The following is a 20043-nucleotide window of genomic DNA, read 5'->3' on the forward strand; positions in this document are numbered from 1 at the left end:
GTCTCCAAGCAACACCTACTATGGAAAAACTCCCCCTGGTTTTATTGCAGAGTATGATGTTATATGGTATGGGATATCTCTTTGGTCAGTTTGGGCCAGCTGTCCTGGCTGTGTTCTCTCCCAAGATCTCACCCAACCCTAGCCTACTCTCTGGGGCAGCAGAGTGAGAGATGGAGAAGGCCTTGACACTGTGCAAGCACAACAATAACTAAAACATTGTTGCATTTTATCAACACTGTTTTGGTCATCAGTCTAAACACAGCACCAGACAAGCTGCTATGAGGAAAATTAACTCTGTCCAAACCAGACCCTGTACAGGCAGATAAGAAGGGACCATGGGCCTAACTCCAGAGACTGCCAGTCTGTTGCCAGTCCAGTACCTCTGGTATTCCATGCAACAAAAACTAATACTGGGCTTTCTCTCTGTTCAAAACATTCTGTCTTCATGGAAAGTTTGGGAAACTGAGGAAGGGAAATGAAGTAAACTATACCAAGTCACTTCTAGAAGCAGTAGAAGGGATTAGCGCTCAGGGCTTGTCTTGAACCACAGTCCTCCAATCTTCATCCATCAGCTCCATTTTCCTATTGCTTCACTGGATAATCAAAGATCTCTGAATTCAGTTTCTTTCTTTTTACTACTGAATTAATACATTGGCATGTTGTAAGCTGAGGTTCCAAGCACGGATGCTTTGTGTTGTTATCTCATGGCACTTTGATGGTACAGAGAGAGGATGAGCACAAAATACCTGGAAATCAGACAAGCAGCAAGGTAGGGACAGTAAGACTTCCCCCCAGCCCAACTAAAACCAGGTAGATTTGTTCTCACTGGAACATGGAACTCCTTCAGGAGGGAAGAGGAAGGTTAAGGTGCTTTTTTGGTCTTTTTTGCATAGCCTTGGTTGGCTCTTTGAAAGGCAGTAGTTCTAGCCCTGAGTTTCCTGCTTTAATTTTCCCAAGGCACAAGAAGTGACTTACCTGGAGATCATAAAGGCTGTCACAAAGCTCAACAGCCAGGATTAGAACCATATTTCATACTTTATCTTCTGCTCTTTCAAGTCAGTGCAAAATACTACCAAAAAGCATTACCACCAAATGACATTAGGGCTTAAGAGGTATAGGCATAGGAGCCCATCTAGATACACCTATCAATGTCATGTATATCTGTTCACAGCATGATGATAAATGTTTAGGCAAGTAACAAATACAAAGCAAAAAAGGTTTGTCTATCTCCAGTGTATTTTAATAAGTGAAATAAACCTAAAAGTATGAGTTGGATTTCTAGCAACAGTTAACCTTTCCCCTGACATGATGCAAGGTCTCTTTGCAGGGATGCTAAGTCGAAGATTTGCTAAATGCCATATTGGGGCTAATTCTAGAGACTGCCAGCCCATTGCTTGCTTATATAAAGCTTCCCAGGAGTCAGGCTGATACCCTCAGGCTTCTCTGAAAACACTGCTGATCCACAGGGCTAATCTCACTTCTTGGACCATGAAACAAGCTGCCATCTAGGGATTATGGCTGATGGATGCACGAGACACAGTCACCAGTTTGCCAAATGGCTGCTGCTCCCCAGGTCTGTTCGGTGCTTGGTGGCTTCTGAGCCTGCAAGAGACCCAGCTGAATTGATGCTACTCTCTTGTAGGGGACACTATGCCTGATGTCACCTTCCCCATTGCCTGCCTTTCATTACCCCCAAACAAATTCACAGTGATCACCTTAGTGCATATTTTGGAATAGGAGGGGTCTGGTATAGCTTTTGGATTTTACAAGATGCAAGACAGCTGAAAAGTTGGTCAAATAACTTCTTCTAGAATATATATCCCTGCAGGTCCCATGGGTCCATGTGCTCAAGCACACACACGTGTAGTGAGGTAACTGTTTCTGCTAAGGCAAAGAGGAGCATTACCTGTTTAGTGAACTGTGGCTGTCAGCAGAACAGGTATTTTTGGCTTAGGCGGAAAATAACAAAGCTAGATAGGTCTGAGGACCTGGTCAGAGTGTACCTGCCAGACGCTGGACTTCAAAAACCGATGCCAAGTTGTTAGTCTCTTTAACTTTTCAGAATTTAAGTGCCAGCAACTGGGCAGTCCTGGCAGGCATGGTACAGGTGTGAACACGTTAAGCTGCAAGCTCTTGGGATCTCCCTTCCCTTGTGGGCACTAGACAGGGAATTACTAGAACTGTCATTGCCAGTGTGGAAAGTAGGTGTGATATTTCCTGGTTCAATTAAACAGAAGGAGCCCTAGGTCATTGCCCTTCTTTGTGGAATGGGTCCATTCCATTTTAATACTTCCCTTTGTTTCCTGTGCAAAGATGTGACATGGAAACAATGCCATCTCCCACCATGAAATGACAGCTTACTCCAGCCCTTCCATAACAGAAGCTCTTGAGGTTTGCACCGAAGGAGCTTGATTAAGTTAGTAATCACTGCAGCACACAGAAAGCATTTATACCTTGTGACCTTTTGTAAATAAAGTTATACTCGTTCTGCCTCTAAAGCCAGGGAGATTTACACACACAGCTTTCTCCCAGCACTGAGGGAGGAGAAACTGAGGCAGTGAAATCCTGAAAGCCAGCAATTTATTCAAGAAGGGATGCTGAGAGCACTTGAAGGCCCAAAGCTTGTGGTATTTTACCTATAGTTTGCAGCACAGGTAACAAAGGATAGGATTTTCATTAAGCACCAGCATTTTTAGATACACAAACTGTATTTTTTTCAAGTGCCATTGATGGTCCTGCAAAAGTTCTCTCCAAGAGTTGTTGCTACAAAAGAGCTGTGTGTGCAACTCTTGGTGATTCACTGCCCGCTACCTCTTACTGTGGTGGGATCTGCTCTGAAAGGCAGGCTGGAAAGGACCTTCCAGTCTTCTCCTATTCCTAACATCCCTTCTGAGTTCTTCTGTCCTATTCTCCTTTGGCAGTCACCTCACTCCCACATAGCAATGGCACCTGACATGACCTCTAGTTAATCACTTATCTCCAAAACCTGAAGAAATAATATCTGCCAAGTCTGCCTACACTAAAAGACTTTGGGAGAGACGTACTTTGTGACCCAGGGTTCCCTGCTCACAGATGTGACTGGTGTAATCCCAGAGCTTTTCTTCAGTACTTCACATCTTGGACTACAAGACACTTGGGAAGCAAAACCAGGTAATATCCTTTTTCCTTTCTCAGAGTAGTCTCTAGTTTTAAGTATCTCCTCCGTTCCTTCAGCCACAGCACTTTATGGGAGTCCCCTCTTCTGTAGTCAGGAAATTGGGAAACACAAATATGACACAATTACCTTCAATTACCAAAAATATTACTTTTATGGAAGAAAAGTGAAAATTTGACTTATTCCAGATCTGAAGCAGTGAGAGACATATAGCGAGATTATAGGGGAGTTTTCAGTGACCAATGCTCACCCACGGCCTTCAGAAAGGATAAATAATCATGTTAATGCCTTTCCTCCCAGCTTCACTGCAGTTTATATCCTTTAATCTCACACACTGAATCCTCTGTTTGCCTGGGCTTTGGAGATTCAAACACCCCCATGTACAGTTAGCACTGAGCAGGACTCCCCCATTACTTGCTGGTTTGATCTTGGCCACAGCCATGAACTGCCCTGCCTCTGTATACACAACATGTAGGTGAGTCAGATACAAACTCAAATGTGCAAGACGGCTCCACCCACGCTGTCTGCAGAAGACAAACTCATCCCCAGACATAAAAAGTGCAAAGATAATTCAGTGTTTTCCACTTGATTCCAGGTGACGTTTCTTAGCATCCCTTGGCACATCTCTCCTTGCACACGAGCCTCACTCCCCAAAAGCTATTGCGATGCTTGTTTTGCTGAGTCCAAGTCTCCATTTGGTCTCCAAGGCTCTTCTACCTGTTTCCAGAGAGATTAATATATACTGTGCATACCGAACTTCTGTAGGGCCCATCACAGCACTCCCAGTATCCCTCTAAAACATTTCAAGTTTGGTTTTTTGCCATCTCTTTTCTTTGAATGTGTGACCGCCAACAGGCCAATACCAGCTGCATGCCTTGCAGACAGCATCCGTTGTTCAACCTGGAGCACCATGTCCTTATTTTCATTTGAATGATTCTTCTCCTGTCCCATAATACACAAGGGCCCCCAATGGTTTTGCATTTGAGCTCCATGTGGTGCATCTTGGCCACGTGTAGCAACGTCTCAGTGCCCACCCCTGCTGTGTAAGATCTGTCCTCTGGCAGGTCAAGACATCACCATGTCCCAGCGCTGACTCAGGGCTGTGCTCTCGCAAGGGTTGATGACAAGCTCTTTGGTACTCTCATTCGTGTCCCCAATCGTCTCAGTGTCCAAACAAAAGCGTGAAGCTATATGTTCAATGTGTGACCCAACTTTACCCCATCGCTGAGGAGAGACACACAAGAGAGAAGAAACAGGGGTGAACAAGCTTCCTCCTCGTTACGCGTTTACTGTGCTGTTCCAGTATCAAGAGGACAGTTGTCACAAAGCCTTTGTGGCCTGATTCTGGGAAGTACAGAGTCCCCAGCCCACACCCAGCAGAGCACACGCTGAGCATTTCTCCCATGAGAAGCATACTCATTTAAGCTCAGTCTCTGCCTGGCTTCAGAAAGATAATATATTACTAACAGCTTTTTCCCCAGGTCACTGGTTCAAATGCCAGCTCGATGATTAACTGCAGAGAAATTTTAGCATCTGCTGGCTGACTGGCAGCCCGTGTGAACTAAATTGCCAGTTTTGGTTTGACTTCTGCAGATAAGTATCCAGATCACCACCCGCACTAATAGACAACCTTATCAACACAGTCATTTAAGAGGCAAAGGGCTGAACAGGCCATAGTCTGTACTCCCAGATAGACTGTGCTTCCCAAATGAAGTCAGAGCACACAGGCGATGTGATGTGCAGTAATACTATTCTGGGAGAAAGGGAACTTCAAAGCAAATGAGGGATCAACGGAAGGGCTCACCTGCTTGTTGTCACCTTCTTTGCAAGGTGACAACAGCACCTGGGAACCGGGGAAGAGGGTGTATACGGACAAGCACAGCTGCTGCTGGCGGACTTGGTGGTTGTATGTGTACGTCCATTCCTGCAAAGAGGAAGAAAAAGAAAAAAGTTGAGAGATCAGAGTTGATTCTTGGTATTCTTCTACCTGGAAAGCAAACATTTTGTCTTGGATCCTGTCACCTCTGAAACCAAGCACGAACCTCGCTGACTTCAAGAGGTACCAGGACAGGTCAGTAGAATGTTTTAAGCCTCCCCAAAACTGCATGTGTCGCTGAGGGACTGCATGTACCAAGGAAAATACCTACGAAAGCTGCTGAAAGAAAATGGTTCACAAGGCAAAGGATTTCCCAGAACCGGGCTGTGGCTGGGGAACAGGGTGATGGAAAAATGGAAAAAGAGGCAGAAATGTGCAGCCACACAATGTGCGATCCTCTTTTTCCAAGGAAGAGCAGCAGAAATTCTTTGTGACTAGCAGTGGGAGAGAGGAGGTGATATATAGCAAATATTTGCAATTCCCAGGGTTCTGTTCCCAAATATCACAGAAACTGGGGGTAAAGCTCCCCTTCATATCAAAGGAGTGGCACCAAACTCCAAATGTTTGCTGTACTGGTTTGCTATGACCACTGCTATTCCTGCTCCCCTGGGCTGTCTTGGAGGTTTTTTCTCATGCTGTTTTTCATGTTCACCTGCTCTTGAACAGCTCCTCAGCTCCAAGAAAAAGCCGTTGGGGGAACAGAAATTCTTTGTCCCGTGTAAAGCTTATCATACAACAGGGGCTCTCTGGGATTATCATCTTTTCCACCCATGGGAGAAAAATAAAAGAGGCTGAGAGTTTGACCAGGATTTCCAATTGTGCTGGAGAAAGCATCACGTATGTACAGATATGCTGCTTAGCCCACAAGTATTTCACAGAAGTTTATTCCACTGTTTATTCCAGTTGAACATTTTCTGTCATTCACCTGTGCTCATTTTACTTAGAGCACCTCCTGAGGATCTGAGGCTGTCCAGGCAGGGACATCTCCCTGCTATTTGTGTGTGGACACGAGCAGGCAAGGGTTGCTTTGGCTTACGGGAAACCACAAACCATGCTTTTACATGACCCCAGAGAGTGACTTCTGGAACAAGTTTTTAACTTATGACTTTGTGTGGGTGTTAACTTTAAAATTAGGAAGAGCAGGGCTAGAAGGGGTTTCCAAGGGTCTCTAAGCCAGGGTGCAAAGCAGGATCAATTTAGCAGACATTTCTTCACAGAAAGGGTTGTCAAGCATTGGAACAGGCTGCCCAGGGAAGTGATTGAGTCGCCATCCCTGGAGGTATTTAAAAGACGTGTAGATGTGGTGCTCAGCAACATGGTTTAGTGGTAACTTGGCAGTGCTAGGTTAACAGTTGGTCTTGATGATCTTAAAGGTCTCTTCCAAACAAAATGATTCTATGATCAACTCCTGTTGTGTGAACAGCTCTGAGACAGAAGTCAGGCGAGCAGCAGAGAAAGCAAATGCAAAGCAGGTTGCCAAGCTGTGTCAGGGCAGGTGAGTAGGACTAGAGGGCAAACAGCAGGCTGGCTTCACTAGCAGAGGGCAATAACCACGCTGGAGAGAGCAAGGCCAGGGAGCAAGACAGTTTCCACAATAGGCCCCAAGAGCCAAGGCAAGTGCCTTGACAGGGCACAGGCTTTAAGAACTGGGAGAGCTGCTATGAAAGAAAAGGTGCAGAGACAAAGCAAAACAGTTGAGAGCTCAGATACGGAGGAGTCAGAGGTCCAGGAGGAGTGAAATGAGCAGGGGAGTTGGCAACGGAGAGAAGGCAGGGCTCAAACACTTTTCAGTTTAGGCTGGATCTGGAAAAATGAAGGGCAAAAGGTGCTCTTGGGAGACTGCAACCTTTTCTGAGAGCCGGAGGGGGAAGTGAAGAATGGCCGCCCTGATCTCAGAGCTGAGATGCCTGCAGCTCCCACTGACTTTGAATGGTGGAGGCTTTGGGTTGCATTAGCCTGAGTTATTAGACCAGGGAAACTCTTCCACCCCTTTGGTATTTATCACCGTCAGCAGCTTTAACTCCTCTCCTCATCTTCAAAACAGATAGCTACAGGCATTTAATTCCTGGGAATATAAATCCCATTTCATTCAGGTTCTTAACCACCTGGAAGGGAAAACATGCTTTTGCACAGCAGACCCAGATCCACAAGGACTTCACGCTGTGATCCTCACACCCCACATTTTTTAGCCTACTACTCCCCACCAGCTAATGGAAATCAAACCTGGCTTTCTGAACAGCCTGCCTGCAGCCTTCTCAGCGAGAGCTGCCTAGGATTTCGGCACATAGCAAGCATTCATTTTCAAAGCTGCAGTCTGCACCCAAAGGGCCTTCTGGCAACTACTTCTTCTTTGTCAGACAGAGCAGAGTTTACCAGATCCTACAGCGAACACATTCCAGACATCCCAACCATGCATGCTGTCAGCTGCTATGTAAACCACTAGCCTGGGAAATCAGGTGCCAAATTAGTCCTGCATCTGTGAAGAACCAAGCCCTACGGGGCAAGCTCCAACACCTGTTCTTGGCATCCGTGCTCCTACAAGCTGCTTTGAAAACGTGCTTTACATTTTTAACCAATTGTTCATCATTTTAGCTCAGGACAGGGCTGGAGCTGCACCCCTGAGGCTCCTCAAAAGCAGCAAGTTGATCCTGTAACTCGTGCATATGTTGAATCCCCCAACTAACTCAGGCCATGGGACCTTTTGTTTTTTTGCTTTGACCTCTTAACCTCCTCGCTTCACTGAGGCACCTCAGGGAGGACTGCTCCTCTCAGAGGCTCTTCACACTTTTTTTCCAGGCCAGGCTCTGTTCAAGCCTTCCCAATATTCACATCCTCTCAAGGCAGGATCACCCTCTCACTCTGCAAAGTGCCATGGGATGGACAGGGTGGTGGTAACCATCTCTTCTAAGCTGTTGTTCATCATAAGAAGTGAGGCCTTCAGAGCTGGATATATGTGTCAGTTTGGTAGCTGACATCAGATCCTCCCCTCTCGCCCCCAGGGCTTTCCTGCTGCTGTCCTTATCTAAACCGACATATTTTCACGCAGCTCTTCTATTTTGGCAGAATGGCTTCTTATGGAAGCCAGTCCTGTTAAAAATGTTTTATCCAGTTCTAATCATGTCTTGTCTCTTTTCAGCCCTAGATGAAAGCCAGAGAAAATGATGCAGAAAATGAAGAAATTCTGGGGGAAAAAAAAGGTCACTTGAACACCACAGAATCCATGAAAAGCTTTCAGCTAAAATACAGGCAAACAGCCGTGCAAATTTTTATCTTACCCCATCTCTTTCCTTCTTTGTATCAAGTGGGATGAAAATTCTTGCTTTTTTTTTTTTTTTACACCATAAGAAACTACTTTATCTTCTAAACACTGGCACACTGAGCACTCACGTGGCCAGCACAGCAGTAACAACAGCAGAGCTTTGCACCCCGGGGGCTGAGGTGAACGGGGCAGCCCAGAGTACTCCTAAGAAGAGGGAGCTAACATGGCTTCAGGGACAGACTGGCCACAAGAGATGCCAACGAGCCTAAGAGCAGACCCCTGGCACCAAGTAAAAACAGACACAAGGTGAAACTGAGATCGAGATTTCCTGCCTTTTCAAAGACAAAGCAGCTCCTGATGAAGTGGTCATGGAACAAGGAAGAAGAGGGTGGAATGGGAGCGCAGAGCTACCAGCTGCACACCACAACGAGTAATCTCCCTCCTCCAAGGCCTTGGATAACACTAACACCCATCTGAGGCTTGTCTCTATTTTTCAAGGCTTTAGCATCATTTGGGCAGGCACCTGTCACTGTTACTCAGCATCACTGTGAATTGAGGAAATTATTTTAAAATGCGACCTTCAGCTTGGCGTAGCCTGGGTGGCAGAAGGAGAAAGGAGCCCCTCAGTCTAGCAAGGAGCAGTCCAATGGGAGCCCAGTGTTACGTGACAGAGCTGTACATGCTCTGCTGCCAAGCAAGAGGTCAGCCATAGCCTAAAGCTGGGTAGCATCTAGAGAAAAATGTTTGTGAAGAAGCCGGGAATAACCTCAACCCTCAATTGTTATCTTTTTAAAATCACAGAGAAGTGCACAGGGAAGTGCCCCAAGGCACACGACTGCATGGGTCACCTAAAGATACCAAAGTGCTTCACTCATCAAAAGGCTCTGGGATGCAACTAGCTCTTACACACATCTCAGGAGAGGGAAAGCAAAGCACAGAACGTGCCCACGGCAGCCCAGGTGCAGAAATGACACTGCTGCCAGCCAGCCTCTCTGCTCTGCTGGCTCCGCCCAGCTCCCACAGCTCCAGCTGACCTACAGCTGGGGGCAGGACACGTCCATGGACGAGAAGAATAAAGACGTTTGAGGGAAAGAAGATCAGAAGAGAATTTTTATGGTTGAGATGTCTCAGGAGGGACACTGTCAGGCTAGTCTGGATAGATGCAAAATGTTCTCCAGAGAAAGTGCAGATCTAGTCAGCCCACAGAGTTCCTCAAGCCAACTGGGGTAAGCTTCAATGCCGCATAAGGCAGATTATCACATTGCATTTCCTTCACAACAAGAGTCAAGCACATGCCACCCAAGTGCAATGGCAGACACTCAGCTCCAAGGCCCAGATATTTGAGGGTACAGGCCAGATATTTTGGGGTGCAGTCCTGGGAAACGGATGCTGTAACCTTCCCAATGTTGCCTCACTTGTCTAGGAGATCACTAACTTTACTTTCATCTTGTGGCTACTGCTTACACGTGTGTGAGTATCCAGGTCAAAGTGTCTTCTGCTTTTTTATCTGAAGTATGTCAGGTTTATCCTGTAACTGCAAATGATTTAAATACATTCCAGAGTCATCTGTCTATTCCAAAGATGTACGGACTAATAATATCAACTGGCACTTAGTTTGACAAAAACCCAACAACTCATGTCTTCATCGGACAGACCAGGACAAAATTATGACCAATTATTTTCCCTCAGATGCATTTCTGTTGTGAAAAACTAGAACAAACAGTTCATTTAGCAAACAAGACACAAGACGACATAGAGTACCAAGGCTCCAGTGGGCAGGAGCGCAGGTAGAGCCCGCTGTGCCCTGGGGATGGGCAGCACTGCACAACGATCTCTGCCAGTCACTAACTCAAGAGCAGGTCCCTCTGAGAGCCACCCCAGGGGACAGAGCCTGCCCTGACTACTACCAGACCTTTTGGAGTGGGAAGGGCCAAGTGGATTCCAGGGATGAGAAGACAAAGCTCTCCTATACAAAGATGAGGGGTCTTCTTGTGCCTCAGCGCCCTTTTTAGTAATTCAGGTCTAACACCAGACACCACCAGGGAGGGTTTGTGAGATCTGCTAGGGGTGTAAAGCCTGTCTGATTTCACTGCAGTCACTCTTCTCAATTTACCCAAACTGTGGATGTGGACAGAGGGCTCACAACACCCTTCCCCTGCACTAGAAATAGCAAAAACTAAAATAAAGAGCAATTGATTGCCATCTGGCGGCTCCTGTTCCTCGCTTCTCAAACCATGGTGATATATGACAGCTCAGATCTTCTCACACCCAGTCCCAGGACTTCGTTCATGTAATGCTGGTAAAGGGCTTGGGGAGTCTAATAGGGAAACAGCCACAGACGGGCAATCAAGCAACCAAATTAATGCTACTAACACTGACAATAAAGGATACGGATGGTCAGGATATTTCCATAGTAGTTACTGAATGCCAGGAAAGGACAGCTTTGATTTAGCTAAGCCTATTTTTCAAATAATGAAGCTTAGGGTAAACAGATTTGACTTCAGTGTGTTAAAAGTGAAGATTATTGCTCTATTCTGGTATACCGAATAAGAAACCAAGTAGCATCCAGGACCGCTGCATAATCTATCCTACACAGCCTGGTGACTATAAAACCCCCATGTCATCCAAAAGTTCAGGTCTTGTAACAATTGTGTAATTAAAATATGTTTCTATTCACAACGAAAATTTAAATATTCTGTTTTCATTTGAAATATTCTCCATGGGTACAAATAACAGAGAACTATCTTAGAAAGACAGGGAAAGATCAAAAGAGAAGGTTTTTCTCTATTCCTGCCTGTGTATTGAGCGTAGCTATTCAGCAATCTGTTTGTAGCGCATTTTTCTGTTCCCCTGCAGAGTTAGTCCTGGATGTGCACAAGAAATGGAGTTGCCATCCAGTGGGAAGTGTTGACCTATTGCAAACCGCTGCAGAATCAGAATGGGAAAATGAAAAGTTTGTGGCATGAAGAATTCCAAAAATTTACTGCACAGAAATGTCAAAACAAAATGTGTTTGATGGGAATGAAACAATTCAACTTGTTGGCATGACACTTCTCATTTTAAAATATCACTTCAAATTAATATTTCAGACAGATCAATGCCATTTCATTTTGAAACGCTGGCTTGCAGCAGCGGTTTCCATTCCGGTTTTCCCAGACTTTTTTAAAAGCATCCAATTCATTGAAAGTCGCAATTGTCACTAGAGCATTTTTTTTTTCCCTTCAGCGGAGTTGACCCTGCAAAACATAATGACCTGCTCTCATCAGCTCGCTTCTCTTGCTGTTTTTGTAAAAAGTCCATGCAGCAGTGGAAGAAAGAAAAAGAATTCTAAAACCTGGAAACTAGTTAAACCATAAGAGCGGTAACTATCTGGTACTTGCAGTTATATTCACTGTATTTTCTGAACTGACTAAAATTCAAGTAGTCATTGGTGGTTTTACCAGACTGTAAAACAGATATTATTTTTCTGACTAAAAGCAGGCATGCAACTGCATGCCAAAGAGATGCATATAATGACCCGCTTCATTTGCACATACAAATTAGGGACATTTTCAGCAGCATCTCCAGACTGGGCCTTTTATATGCAGAGCTACCTGGTTTGAATATGTAACCGTCAGGGTTAAGGATGTACAGTCAAGTGGAAGCAAGCACACCACTGCCTATTAAATTGTTTCACAGCACCCCAAAGAAGCGAGTGATTGTTATCCTCCCTGTTTTATAGATGGCAACAGCGAGAGAACTTACTGACATGCCCAAAATCACAAAGGGAGCCTGAAGCAAAGGCAGGTTTTGAAGCTGTGTCTTCAGAGTCTTGCTCCAGCAACTCCGCTGCAAGGCACATGTGCCTGCTCTTGGCTCCAACATTTCCTAGAATATGCTTTTGAGAACACTGATTCATACAGCTTTTTCTCGTCTCAGTGACATCGAAAAAAACAAGATCGAAAAAAAATGAGATCATCCTCATTAAATTCTCACTAGTTTAATGGGCAATCTAATATCGGGAGAATGCAGACTATGAAGTTATAAATACCATTGCGATTCAGTGCATTTTGAAAGAAATAAGGCTGAAAGATGAGAGGAAATTATAGTTCTCTTTGTCTTTCTCTGATCTCTGCAGATGAACGGCGCGCGGCGTTCCTGGGCAGCAGTAAGTGTGCAGCGCAGGCTAGCACAGAGGGAAGCGGTCCACCCTGTACTGTGGCTCCTGCACCCGTCCCTGCTGCTGCCCAGGGCCTCCACCGAGGTAAGGAGGACTTACCGGGGTTTAACTACACGCTACCTTAGGAAAGGGGTTGGCAGAATGGGTAATCCTCCAACAGAGCTTTAGCAAACTTAGGAAATCACCTTAAAGCTGCCCCAGAGCCTTCTCTCCAGCTGCCATCACCGGGGATAGGCAACACATCTTACCTGTGCTGTTGCTGCCGTGCCTTTGCTGCTGATGCAAGGATTTAAGCTCAGGACGGGCAACTCTTGGGCTTCAGACTTGTGCGACTCCAGGCAGCTCTGCCTTTGCCTGATCATCCCAGTCTGATAGAGCGATTCCTCGGGAATCCTGCAGGAACAGCATGAAAACAACATCCCTGGTCCCCCAGGCACACAGAGTACTCAAAGGGAAGCTCAGTGGGGTAAGGAGGGTGCAGTCACACCATTTCACCTTCAGAAAATGACAGTGGCAAGATCTATTATGACACTGAACCACTGAGAGCGGTACATGGACAGGGACGCCGCAGAAGCAGCACTCAAGAGATGGATGGCTGGCCTTTATAAGAGGAAAAAATAAATAACACCACATGAGGCAAACAGAGGAGCAAGGAACAGACTGTGAGCAGGCTGAAGGTCAGCCTTCAGCTTACAGGAGTGGGGAAGTTTATAACAAACCGCCACAGAGCCCTGCCATTCCCTGTGAATGCTGCCGTGCAATGCCACACATGGCAAAATAAAAAGCAAGAAAACAGCTATACATCCTTTTCACACTGTGATTCTGCACTCAGCCATTGCATCAGCAGATCCCTGGAGGTATCTCCAAATTTTCTGCACCCTTCCTGAGCATGGCTGCTGATACCGATTTGAGGGACTGGATGCAATGATTTCTGGAGTAATTTTGGTGACTAAAAGGAATCTGTGCAAAAGCAGCGGTGGAAGTGCATATTAAGCAAAGCGTTAGGCTAGGAGTAAGGCAGAGGCAGCTGAATACAGGTCACAAACTCCTAGAGTGGATGGTTTCACAACAGAGGAGTCTCGAGTATTACAGAACATCGTGAAAGGACTAGAAATTAGGTGCTTTTTTGGTAAGCAAGAGTCATTAAGTACTGAAAAAAATCCACCAGAGGCTATGGTGGATTCTCCACCTTGGGATACTTTTATAAGGAAAACTGGCTATTTCCCTATACCACCTGTCCCACAGGTGGGCAGGAGGATACCTGAGGAAGCGCCAAAAGCTAAGAGAAATAACTGGCACTTCGCCCCTCACCAGCCTGGCAGCAAAGAGCCACGGACTCTATAAGATTGCTTAAAGAACGCAGGATCACAAATGAACCGCGTCACACTGTGAACAAGCTGTGTTTAAAGCCAGCACGAAGTTCACCGTGCCCTTCAGTGAAGCCAAGGGAGGGGGTGCCTGCGTCTCTGGGGCAGGAGGGAGGTGTGGGGACTGGAGGGGCAGAGGAAAGCTCTGTGGGACAGGAGGGACAGGCCATCCCACTGCCCTGCTAGAGACAGATGGAGATCACACATCCATACCGAAGCTCGGGATAAACGTTTTCCAGGTACCACTTGAAGCTGTGGCATTTCAGCCTCTTCCGCAGCTCCACTCTGCTCTGGATGCTGTGGGAAGAAAACGCCATAGAGATACAACGGAAATCAGGAAGGCGAGACCAAATGCACCAAAAAGGGAGGCTGGGAGAAACCCAACATTTGTGCACAGACGGCAAAACAAGAGCACCAGCAGCTCTATTTTCTGCTATCATCTGCACGAGTTCGGCCAGTCGTTCTGATTTCTGTCTCTTTGGAGGTCTCACTTGGTAAAATGGCATGATGACATATTGCCATTTTAACAAGGATGAAAAGTTCATGGAAAAGTACAGTCATTTAAAAATAATTAGTAAAACAATGCATGCTATCTACTATATGCATTAAGCATTAATTTAATATATTAATGTACTAGGAGATTAATACATGCTATTATAAATTACTCTTAGTTTATAGGACTACAGAAGGCCTTGATTCACAAGAGCACCTAAACACACCTTTAAGTCAGCAGAAGTTAATCACATGCTGAAATACTTCTTTCTTTCATTAACCAGGGTTAAATTTCTGCTGAGGGATCATGCTGTATAGTGACGTTTTCCAGACTCCAACTCCCCTCTGGGCCAGCCTTTATGCGTGTCACTATTATGAGCTGGAATTTACAGGGCAGTAAGAAGCCTCCAGTGCCTTCCCTTCTCATAGTCTACCTGCTCTACATCCTCCTATATTTAGCTGACAGAGCTGTTACTTCAGTCCATGCTGACAGATGGGAAGAGGGTATGAATTCAGTGGAAATAGGTTAGTCACCGAGATTTCAATTTTTTTATCCTAAAAATTGAAGAGTAGCGAGAAGGAATTTGGGGTTGGATTTGGAACCCGCTGTGGTCCAAAGGAAACTTTCTAAGGAAGGAAGAGCATATAAAAACGAGAAATTAACACAAATATGTAGAGTCCTCCTGACAGGAAGGTGTTTCTGACTGTTCACAGAATGGACAGCAAACTCCCTGCATCCAAAGCACTTGCTCCTTTCCCATAAAGCCTTAGTGGGCCCAAAATTTGATGATTTTCCTGCCCCTCAGCTGCCAGTGGGACCTCTGGACTCTTCTCCCCCAAGCTCCACTCTTAAGTACTTATACTTAATTTTTCCTTGCTTTTCCTTTCTTTCCCTGCTTACTGCAGGGGGGTTGGGACTAGATGACCTTTAGCGGTCCCTTCCAACCCAAGACATTCTGTGATTCTAATGCCAAGGACAGGACATATGCAGAGGGGGTTTTCCCCCACCTCGATTCACTTCACTCACTGGGATAAACCAGCACAGCATACAAACTAGCTGTTTATATGTTTCATTGCTGTGCTCATGGCATCTGCCTACCATTAGCATTTAATTGAGCGTTACTACAGAAACAACGCAGGCAGGTTTCCACAGCAGGGCAACGTCACCCTGAACACCCACTGCAGCAGGCAGGGCACAGGCAGGGCACAGGCAGGGGAGAAAGGCACTTACTTTCCATAAGGCCTCCCCTGGGCTGCGGGACGAGCCGCATAGTAGTACTGCTTGAATTCGTCCATCCACACCTCTGCTGTGCGCTTGGTGTTTCTGAAAGAGGTAACGAGAGACAGGTAAAACCAAAGAAGCCTCCGAGGTGATATTTTCTAAAATCTATTCCCTAATCCGTCCCACCCTCCCCCCATCCTCAACTTGGTCTTTGGCTTCATCCAAATCAGCCCTCGCTACTAGAAAAAAGGTACTCCTCCTCCCCATTACTCCAGGGACCGAACACAACTGGCCAAAGCTTGGGTGAAGAATTCACCATTTCAAACTCAGCTGGATGCAGCAGACTCAGAACTGAAGCCTCTCTTAAGCATCATCTCCCAGGCAGGCATGCCCAGGGTTTTAGTTAGTGGCTGGGATGGAGCTCTGAAAAGTGGTGCAAAATTTGCCAAAGACTGAAGGCAACTATTTCCTTTGTGTCAATCCTGTATGGACTCTCCTGCTTTCCACCCCTGGATTTCATTAAGGCAAATCTCAGCATTCAAAACGTAAGAGAAACCACCCTGGCCACAGTGTGGTAGTACAAATGTCGGTCTTCCACATCAGCCAGGTGTCTGCGGAAGGTTTATGAACCTAAGTAAATCTTCTGTTGACTTCAGATGGCTCTAACTCTCCTTGCAAATGGCTTTGTTGATCCATGCCTATCTACCCATCCTGCCCAGGTCAGGGGAGCCCTCCAAGCCAGGCCAGTGCCTCCAAGCTATTAATATTTGCCACTGGGCTGCGGGTGCCGCAGGGCAGGCTCCGATCCAGCTGAATCCCACATGGTCAGAACAGGAGATAGCCTGCACATGAAGCCAGCACAACACCGGAGCCTGAGCTGTCTCTTGCACTGAAGAAGAGGCTGTGTGGAAAAAAAATCAAAATCTGGCAGAAAGGTGGAGATATTTTTTGTTAACATCTCTGTTTAAACAGAGGTACCACATAGCATCAGGTTGCCAGAAGCTGCTTCTCCTCTCAGTCTATATACCACTACATTAAGTTTAAGGCTGATAGATACCATAAGGTTAATAAAATTCCAGCTCCTAATGCCTACAGATATGTTTCTCTAGAACGCTTTTCAGTCCTGTGCTGATTCCTGGTGCTTTTTTCTCTCTATTTAAGGCCAGTGCAACAGTCTAAGTGCTCTTGCTCAAGAGATGCCGAAGTCACTGTGTCTACATCTACCTCTGTACCTAATCTTTCCCAACATGCAGGATTTTTTTCTCTGACTTCCTGCTCTCATTCGGCTTTATAAGAAACATGGGGATAAGTGCCAAGGCGCACACCCGGATGTTGATTCAGACCTCCCTAAAATCCCCCTGCGCCTGTGCTCGGGGTGCAGCCAGAAGAGCCGTACCCATGCGAGCTCCCCCTGCTCCTCCTGCAGGTGATGCAACGCAGACGCTGCCTTTTCACTCAGGTTTGCAGCGACTCGGCCGGTGGAGATTCTGCCACATCCCAGCCTCTTCTGTAAGAGTCTTACTTCACTACCAAAAGCAAGGGCCCTCCTCATGACTCTCAAAGGTGTGCCCTCCTCTTTGAGGTGCCAGCAACACCCTGTGCCCCTCACTGCCACCTCTTTGAAGCACGGTGACAAAGTCCCCTTCCTGCCCCACATCCTGCATGGCTGGAAATCGCATATTAGATATAATCGAGGGATGTAATTTGCACTCCCCCAATTCATTGTCTCGTTAAAACCGTGGGAAAGCTGCAGAGAGCCCGGGTCAGTGGTAGCCCCGCTGTAGGCAGCTGGGTCTTTGCAAATACTGTTCTCAGCTTATAACACTGTGAAAGCCACACTAAAAGGGATGCCTGGTGTGTAAACACACACAAATGCAGTTTAGATGAGAAACAGCCCTGCATTAAGTATAACTGCTCCCAATGTTTTTCTCAGTCATTTACTTAACAGACAGCCTTCAGCCTCACGCTCTAAAAAAGGAGGCAATCCTTCTTGACTTCACGAGCTGCTCCCATCATGTTTCCTGTGCCAGTTCCCACTTCTGGACTGCCTCCTTCCTTGCCTGCTGTTCCCAGGATCTTAGCCCATTTCAGCCGGCCATTTCAGTAGCTGATTCAGTCCATGTTCCTGTGCGTGAGGACAGGTCCCCTTCAGCTGGGAGGTCCTGGCAGGTCCTTCGGTGTCCCTACCAGCGAGCTGCAGCCCATTGCTGCCCCTGCTCAAGAGGCAGCACCACCCCAGAGGCAAAGCCACCCACTCTGACATGCTGCTCGGCTCCCCTCTCCGAAAAGCATCAGGAACCAAATTTTCTGGTTCAGCTGAGCAACGCTCAGCCCTCAGCTAAGGTCACTGGGTACCAACAGACATCACTGGCAGCCTGATTTCAGGTCATTACAAATGTGTTCTGACGACCTTAGGGTCTAAACCATTTGCTGTTACGGGAGCTAGTGCTCAGGGACATGCTGGGGCCATCCCTCCATTTCTGTGCTGATGAAAGGTACCATATAAGTGTCCTATTTCTGTCATATTCTCGACACTGTAGAAATCTTAAGGGAGAGTCGTACTGGCTTGATTTTCTTTGGCTCAGGAGATTCCTTGCCCAGGGATATTTCAAAATGTGACAAATGAACTTTCTTCCCCATCTTCTCTTCTCTCTGCTCCTGACAAGGCAGCACCCTATTCCACCTCACAAAAACTAAGCAAATACAAAACACCTACTTAATGTATGTATTAGCGTTTCCCTCTGGAAAGACGTACGGATGTTTCTTCCGGAAGACGTGTCCAACACGGCTGCAGGGGATGATTTCCAGGCTCCCTCCACACATCCACACACGGAAAGAGATTTCTACAAGAAAAGCAGCTTCAGCATTTTGTTTTTCTGTCCTAGAGCAGGCTGGCTCCTGGTGTTACTTCTCATTTCATCCTCTGTCACATTAAACTGGGGTAAATCAATTACCAGAGGGTCTTTTCTAGGCACAACTTCCTTAAAAGCACATTTCAAAGCTTCTTGCGATCTGTTTGAAGTCAGTACACTTGAAACCTGCCTGTAGCACAGCAGGTGACATCACAATGGCAAGAGTGAGACAGTAAGTAGATCCCTTTTCGTGCGCTCCTGCTTACATCGCAGAATCATCTTGCCGGTTTTGTGCTCCCGTAATTACTTCTGCACTACCTATTTCAGAGTCACTTCCCTACAAAGGGCTGTCAATTGACCGGGAGAGGCCATGAATTCTGTTATTAACGACTACAATGCTCATTACCTTTATGAATCCACCATTGATTCTGCAAAGTGAACAGTGCGCTGTGCATCCATCACCTGTCCCAAAACGTATAGGAGCTTACCCTGCCCAGCAGTTACTCCAGGCCGCGAGTGTGGATATTGCAGACCAACGAGGCACACACCTTCACACAAGCAAAAGTCAGTGGTGGGAGGGATTATTCCAAAAATCTGGATAAGCTATCAGTATGGGAAATGTCTCCTGGTTGTCCCTAGCTGCTCTCTGGCTGATCCACAGGGCCCTTCTGGAGGAAAACGAGCCGGTGGCACAATTGACACCAGAAGTTACGGGGCCCTTGGCAGGGAGCTGGATGAAATCCTAGCTGGTGAGGTAGGATGGGTGAGCAGAATGGCTGATCTAATGGGTCCATCTGGTCCTAATGCCTGTGAAGCTATCAATCTGCAACTATATTGTCAGACAGTCATACTTAGACAGAACCAGCATGGAAGAGAAATTAAATTAAAAAGAAAAGGCTTCTGCAGTTCTTTGCATCCTATTTTATCATCTGCTGACGTCTAGAGCTATACATAGCACATATCTACTCCAAAACAACAAATTTCTTTTCACTCCCCACACACGCACATTTAACTACAGAAGCCAGACAGGAGGCCACCCATCGTCTTTGCCACCTTGTGCTCCCGGCAGTCCCCTCACATACGCCAGCACAAGGAGAACTTGTCTTCAGGTCGGATACTGGCAAGACAAGTGCCTGTGGTGGGAAGGCCATTTGAGCAATGTGGACAGGACTCCTACACCTCCAACAGCAGGCACTGCTGGCCCCCAAAGCTGCCATCCCTCCAAAAATGACTCACAGCTTCAGGGAGCAAAGGAGAATTGGAGCCCAGACCTCCAAAGCCACCTACACTCAAGCACACATGGCACAGCCACGAGGTGCACGTTGCTGCAGAGGTGGGAGCCAGATTCATGTCACTCCCGTCCCCGCTCCCAGCAGGCCTGATGGAAGCAGCAGGCTGGCACAGCCGCCATGCCCTCTTGCCTTGATGCCCAGGTCCAAAATTCAAGGCTTGAGCCCATTCTCAACAGCTGGCCTTGGCAGCAGGGGCCAGCAAAGGCTGGGGTGGGAAAGCACAGCAAGGAGGAGAAGCATTTCTTTCCAGAAATCCCCTCCCCTCCACTGCTGTGTTTACAGGCAAGAGCTGCAACAGCAGCTGGAGCCTCACCACTTTCCCCAGTGCTGGGTATTAACAGGCCAATAAAACATGCCCTTGTGCCGTGTC

General features: G+C 46.6%; 1 protein-coding gene across 5 annotated transcripts in view; it reads right to left on the reverse strand.

Moving 5' to 3' along the window:
• Nucleotides 1-3284: 3284 nt before the first annotated feature.
• The window catches only part of GALNT14 (polypeptide N-acetylgalactosaminyltransferase 14), a 104132-nt gene continuing 87373 nt past the window's right edge, over nucleotides 3285-20043 (reverse strand). For all 5 annotated transcript variants that reach the window (XM_054196842.1, XM_054196840.1, XM_054196837.1 and 2 more), the window contains 6 exons: nucleotides 18246-18372; nucleotides 15539-15631; nucleotides 14029-14112; nucleotides 12697-12841; nucleotides 4959-5078; nucleotides 3285-4378 (listed from right to left, as the gene is read on the reverse strand). In XM_054196842.1, the coding sequence (XP_054052817.1) occupies nucleotides 4220-4378; nucleotides 4959-5078; nucleotides 12697-12841; nucleotides 14029-14112; nucleotides 15539-15631; nucleotides 18246-18372 (728 nt within the window). In that variant the 3' untranslated portion in view covers nucleotides 3285-4219. The remainder of the gene's footprint in view (nucleotides 4379-4958; nucleotides 5079-12696; nucleotides 12842-14028; nucleotides 14113-15538; nucleotides 15632-18245; nucleotides 18373-20043) is intronic.

Source organism: Rissa tridactyla, chromosome 3 (assembly GCF_028500815.1).
Source record: "Rissa tridactyla isolate bRisTri1 chromosome 3, bRisTri1.patW.cur.20221130, whole genome shotgun sequence".
NCBI lineage: Eukaryota > Metazoa > Chordata > Aves > Charadriiformes > Laridae > Rissa > Rissa tridactyla.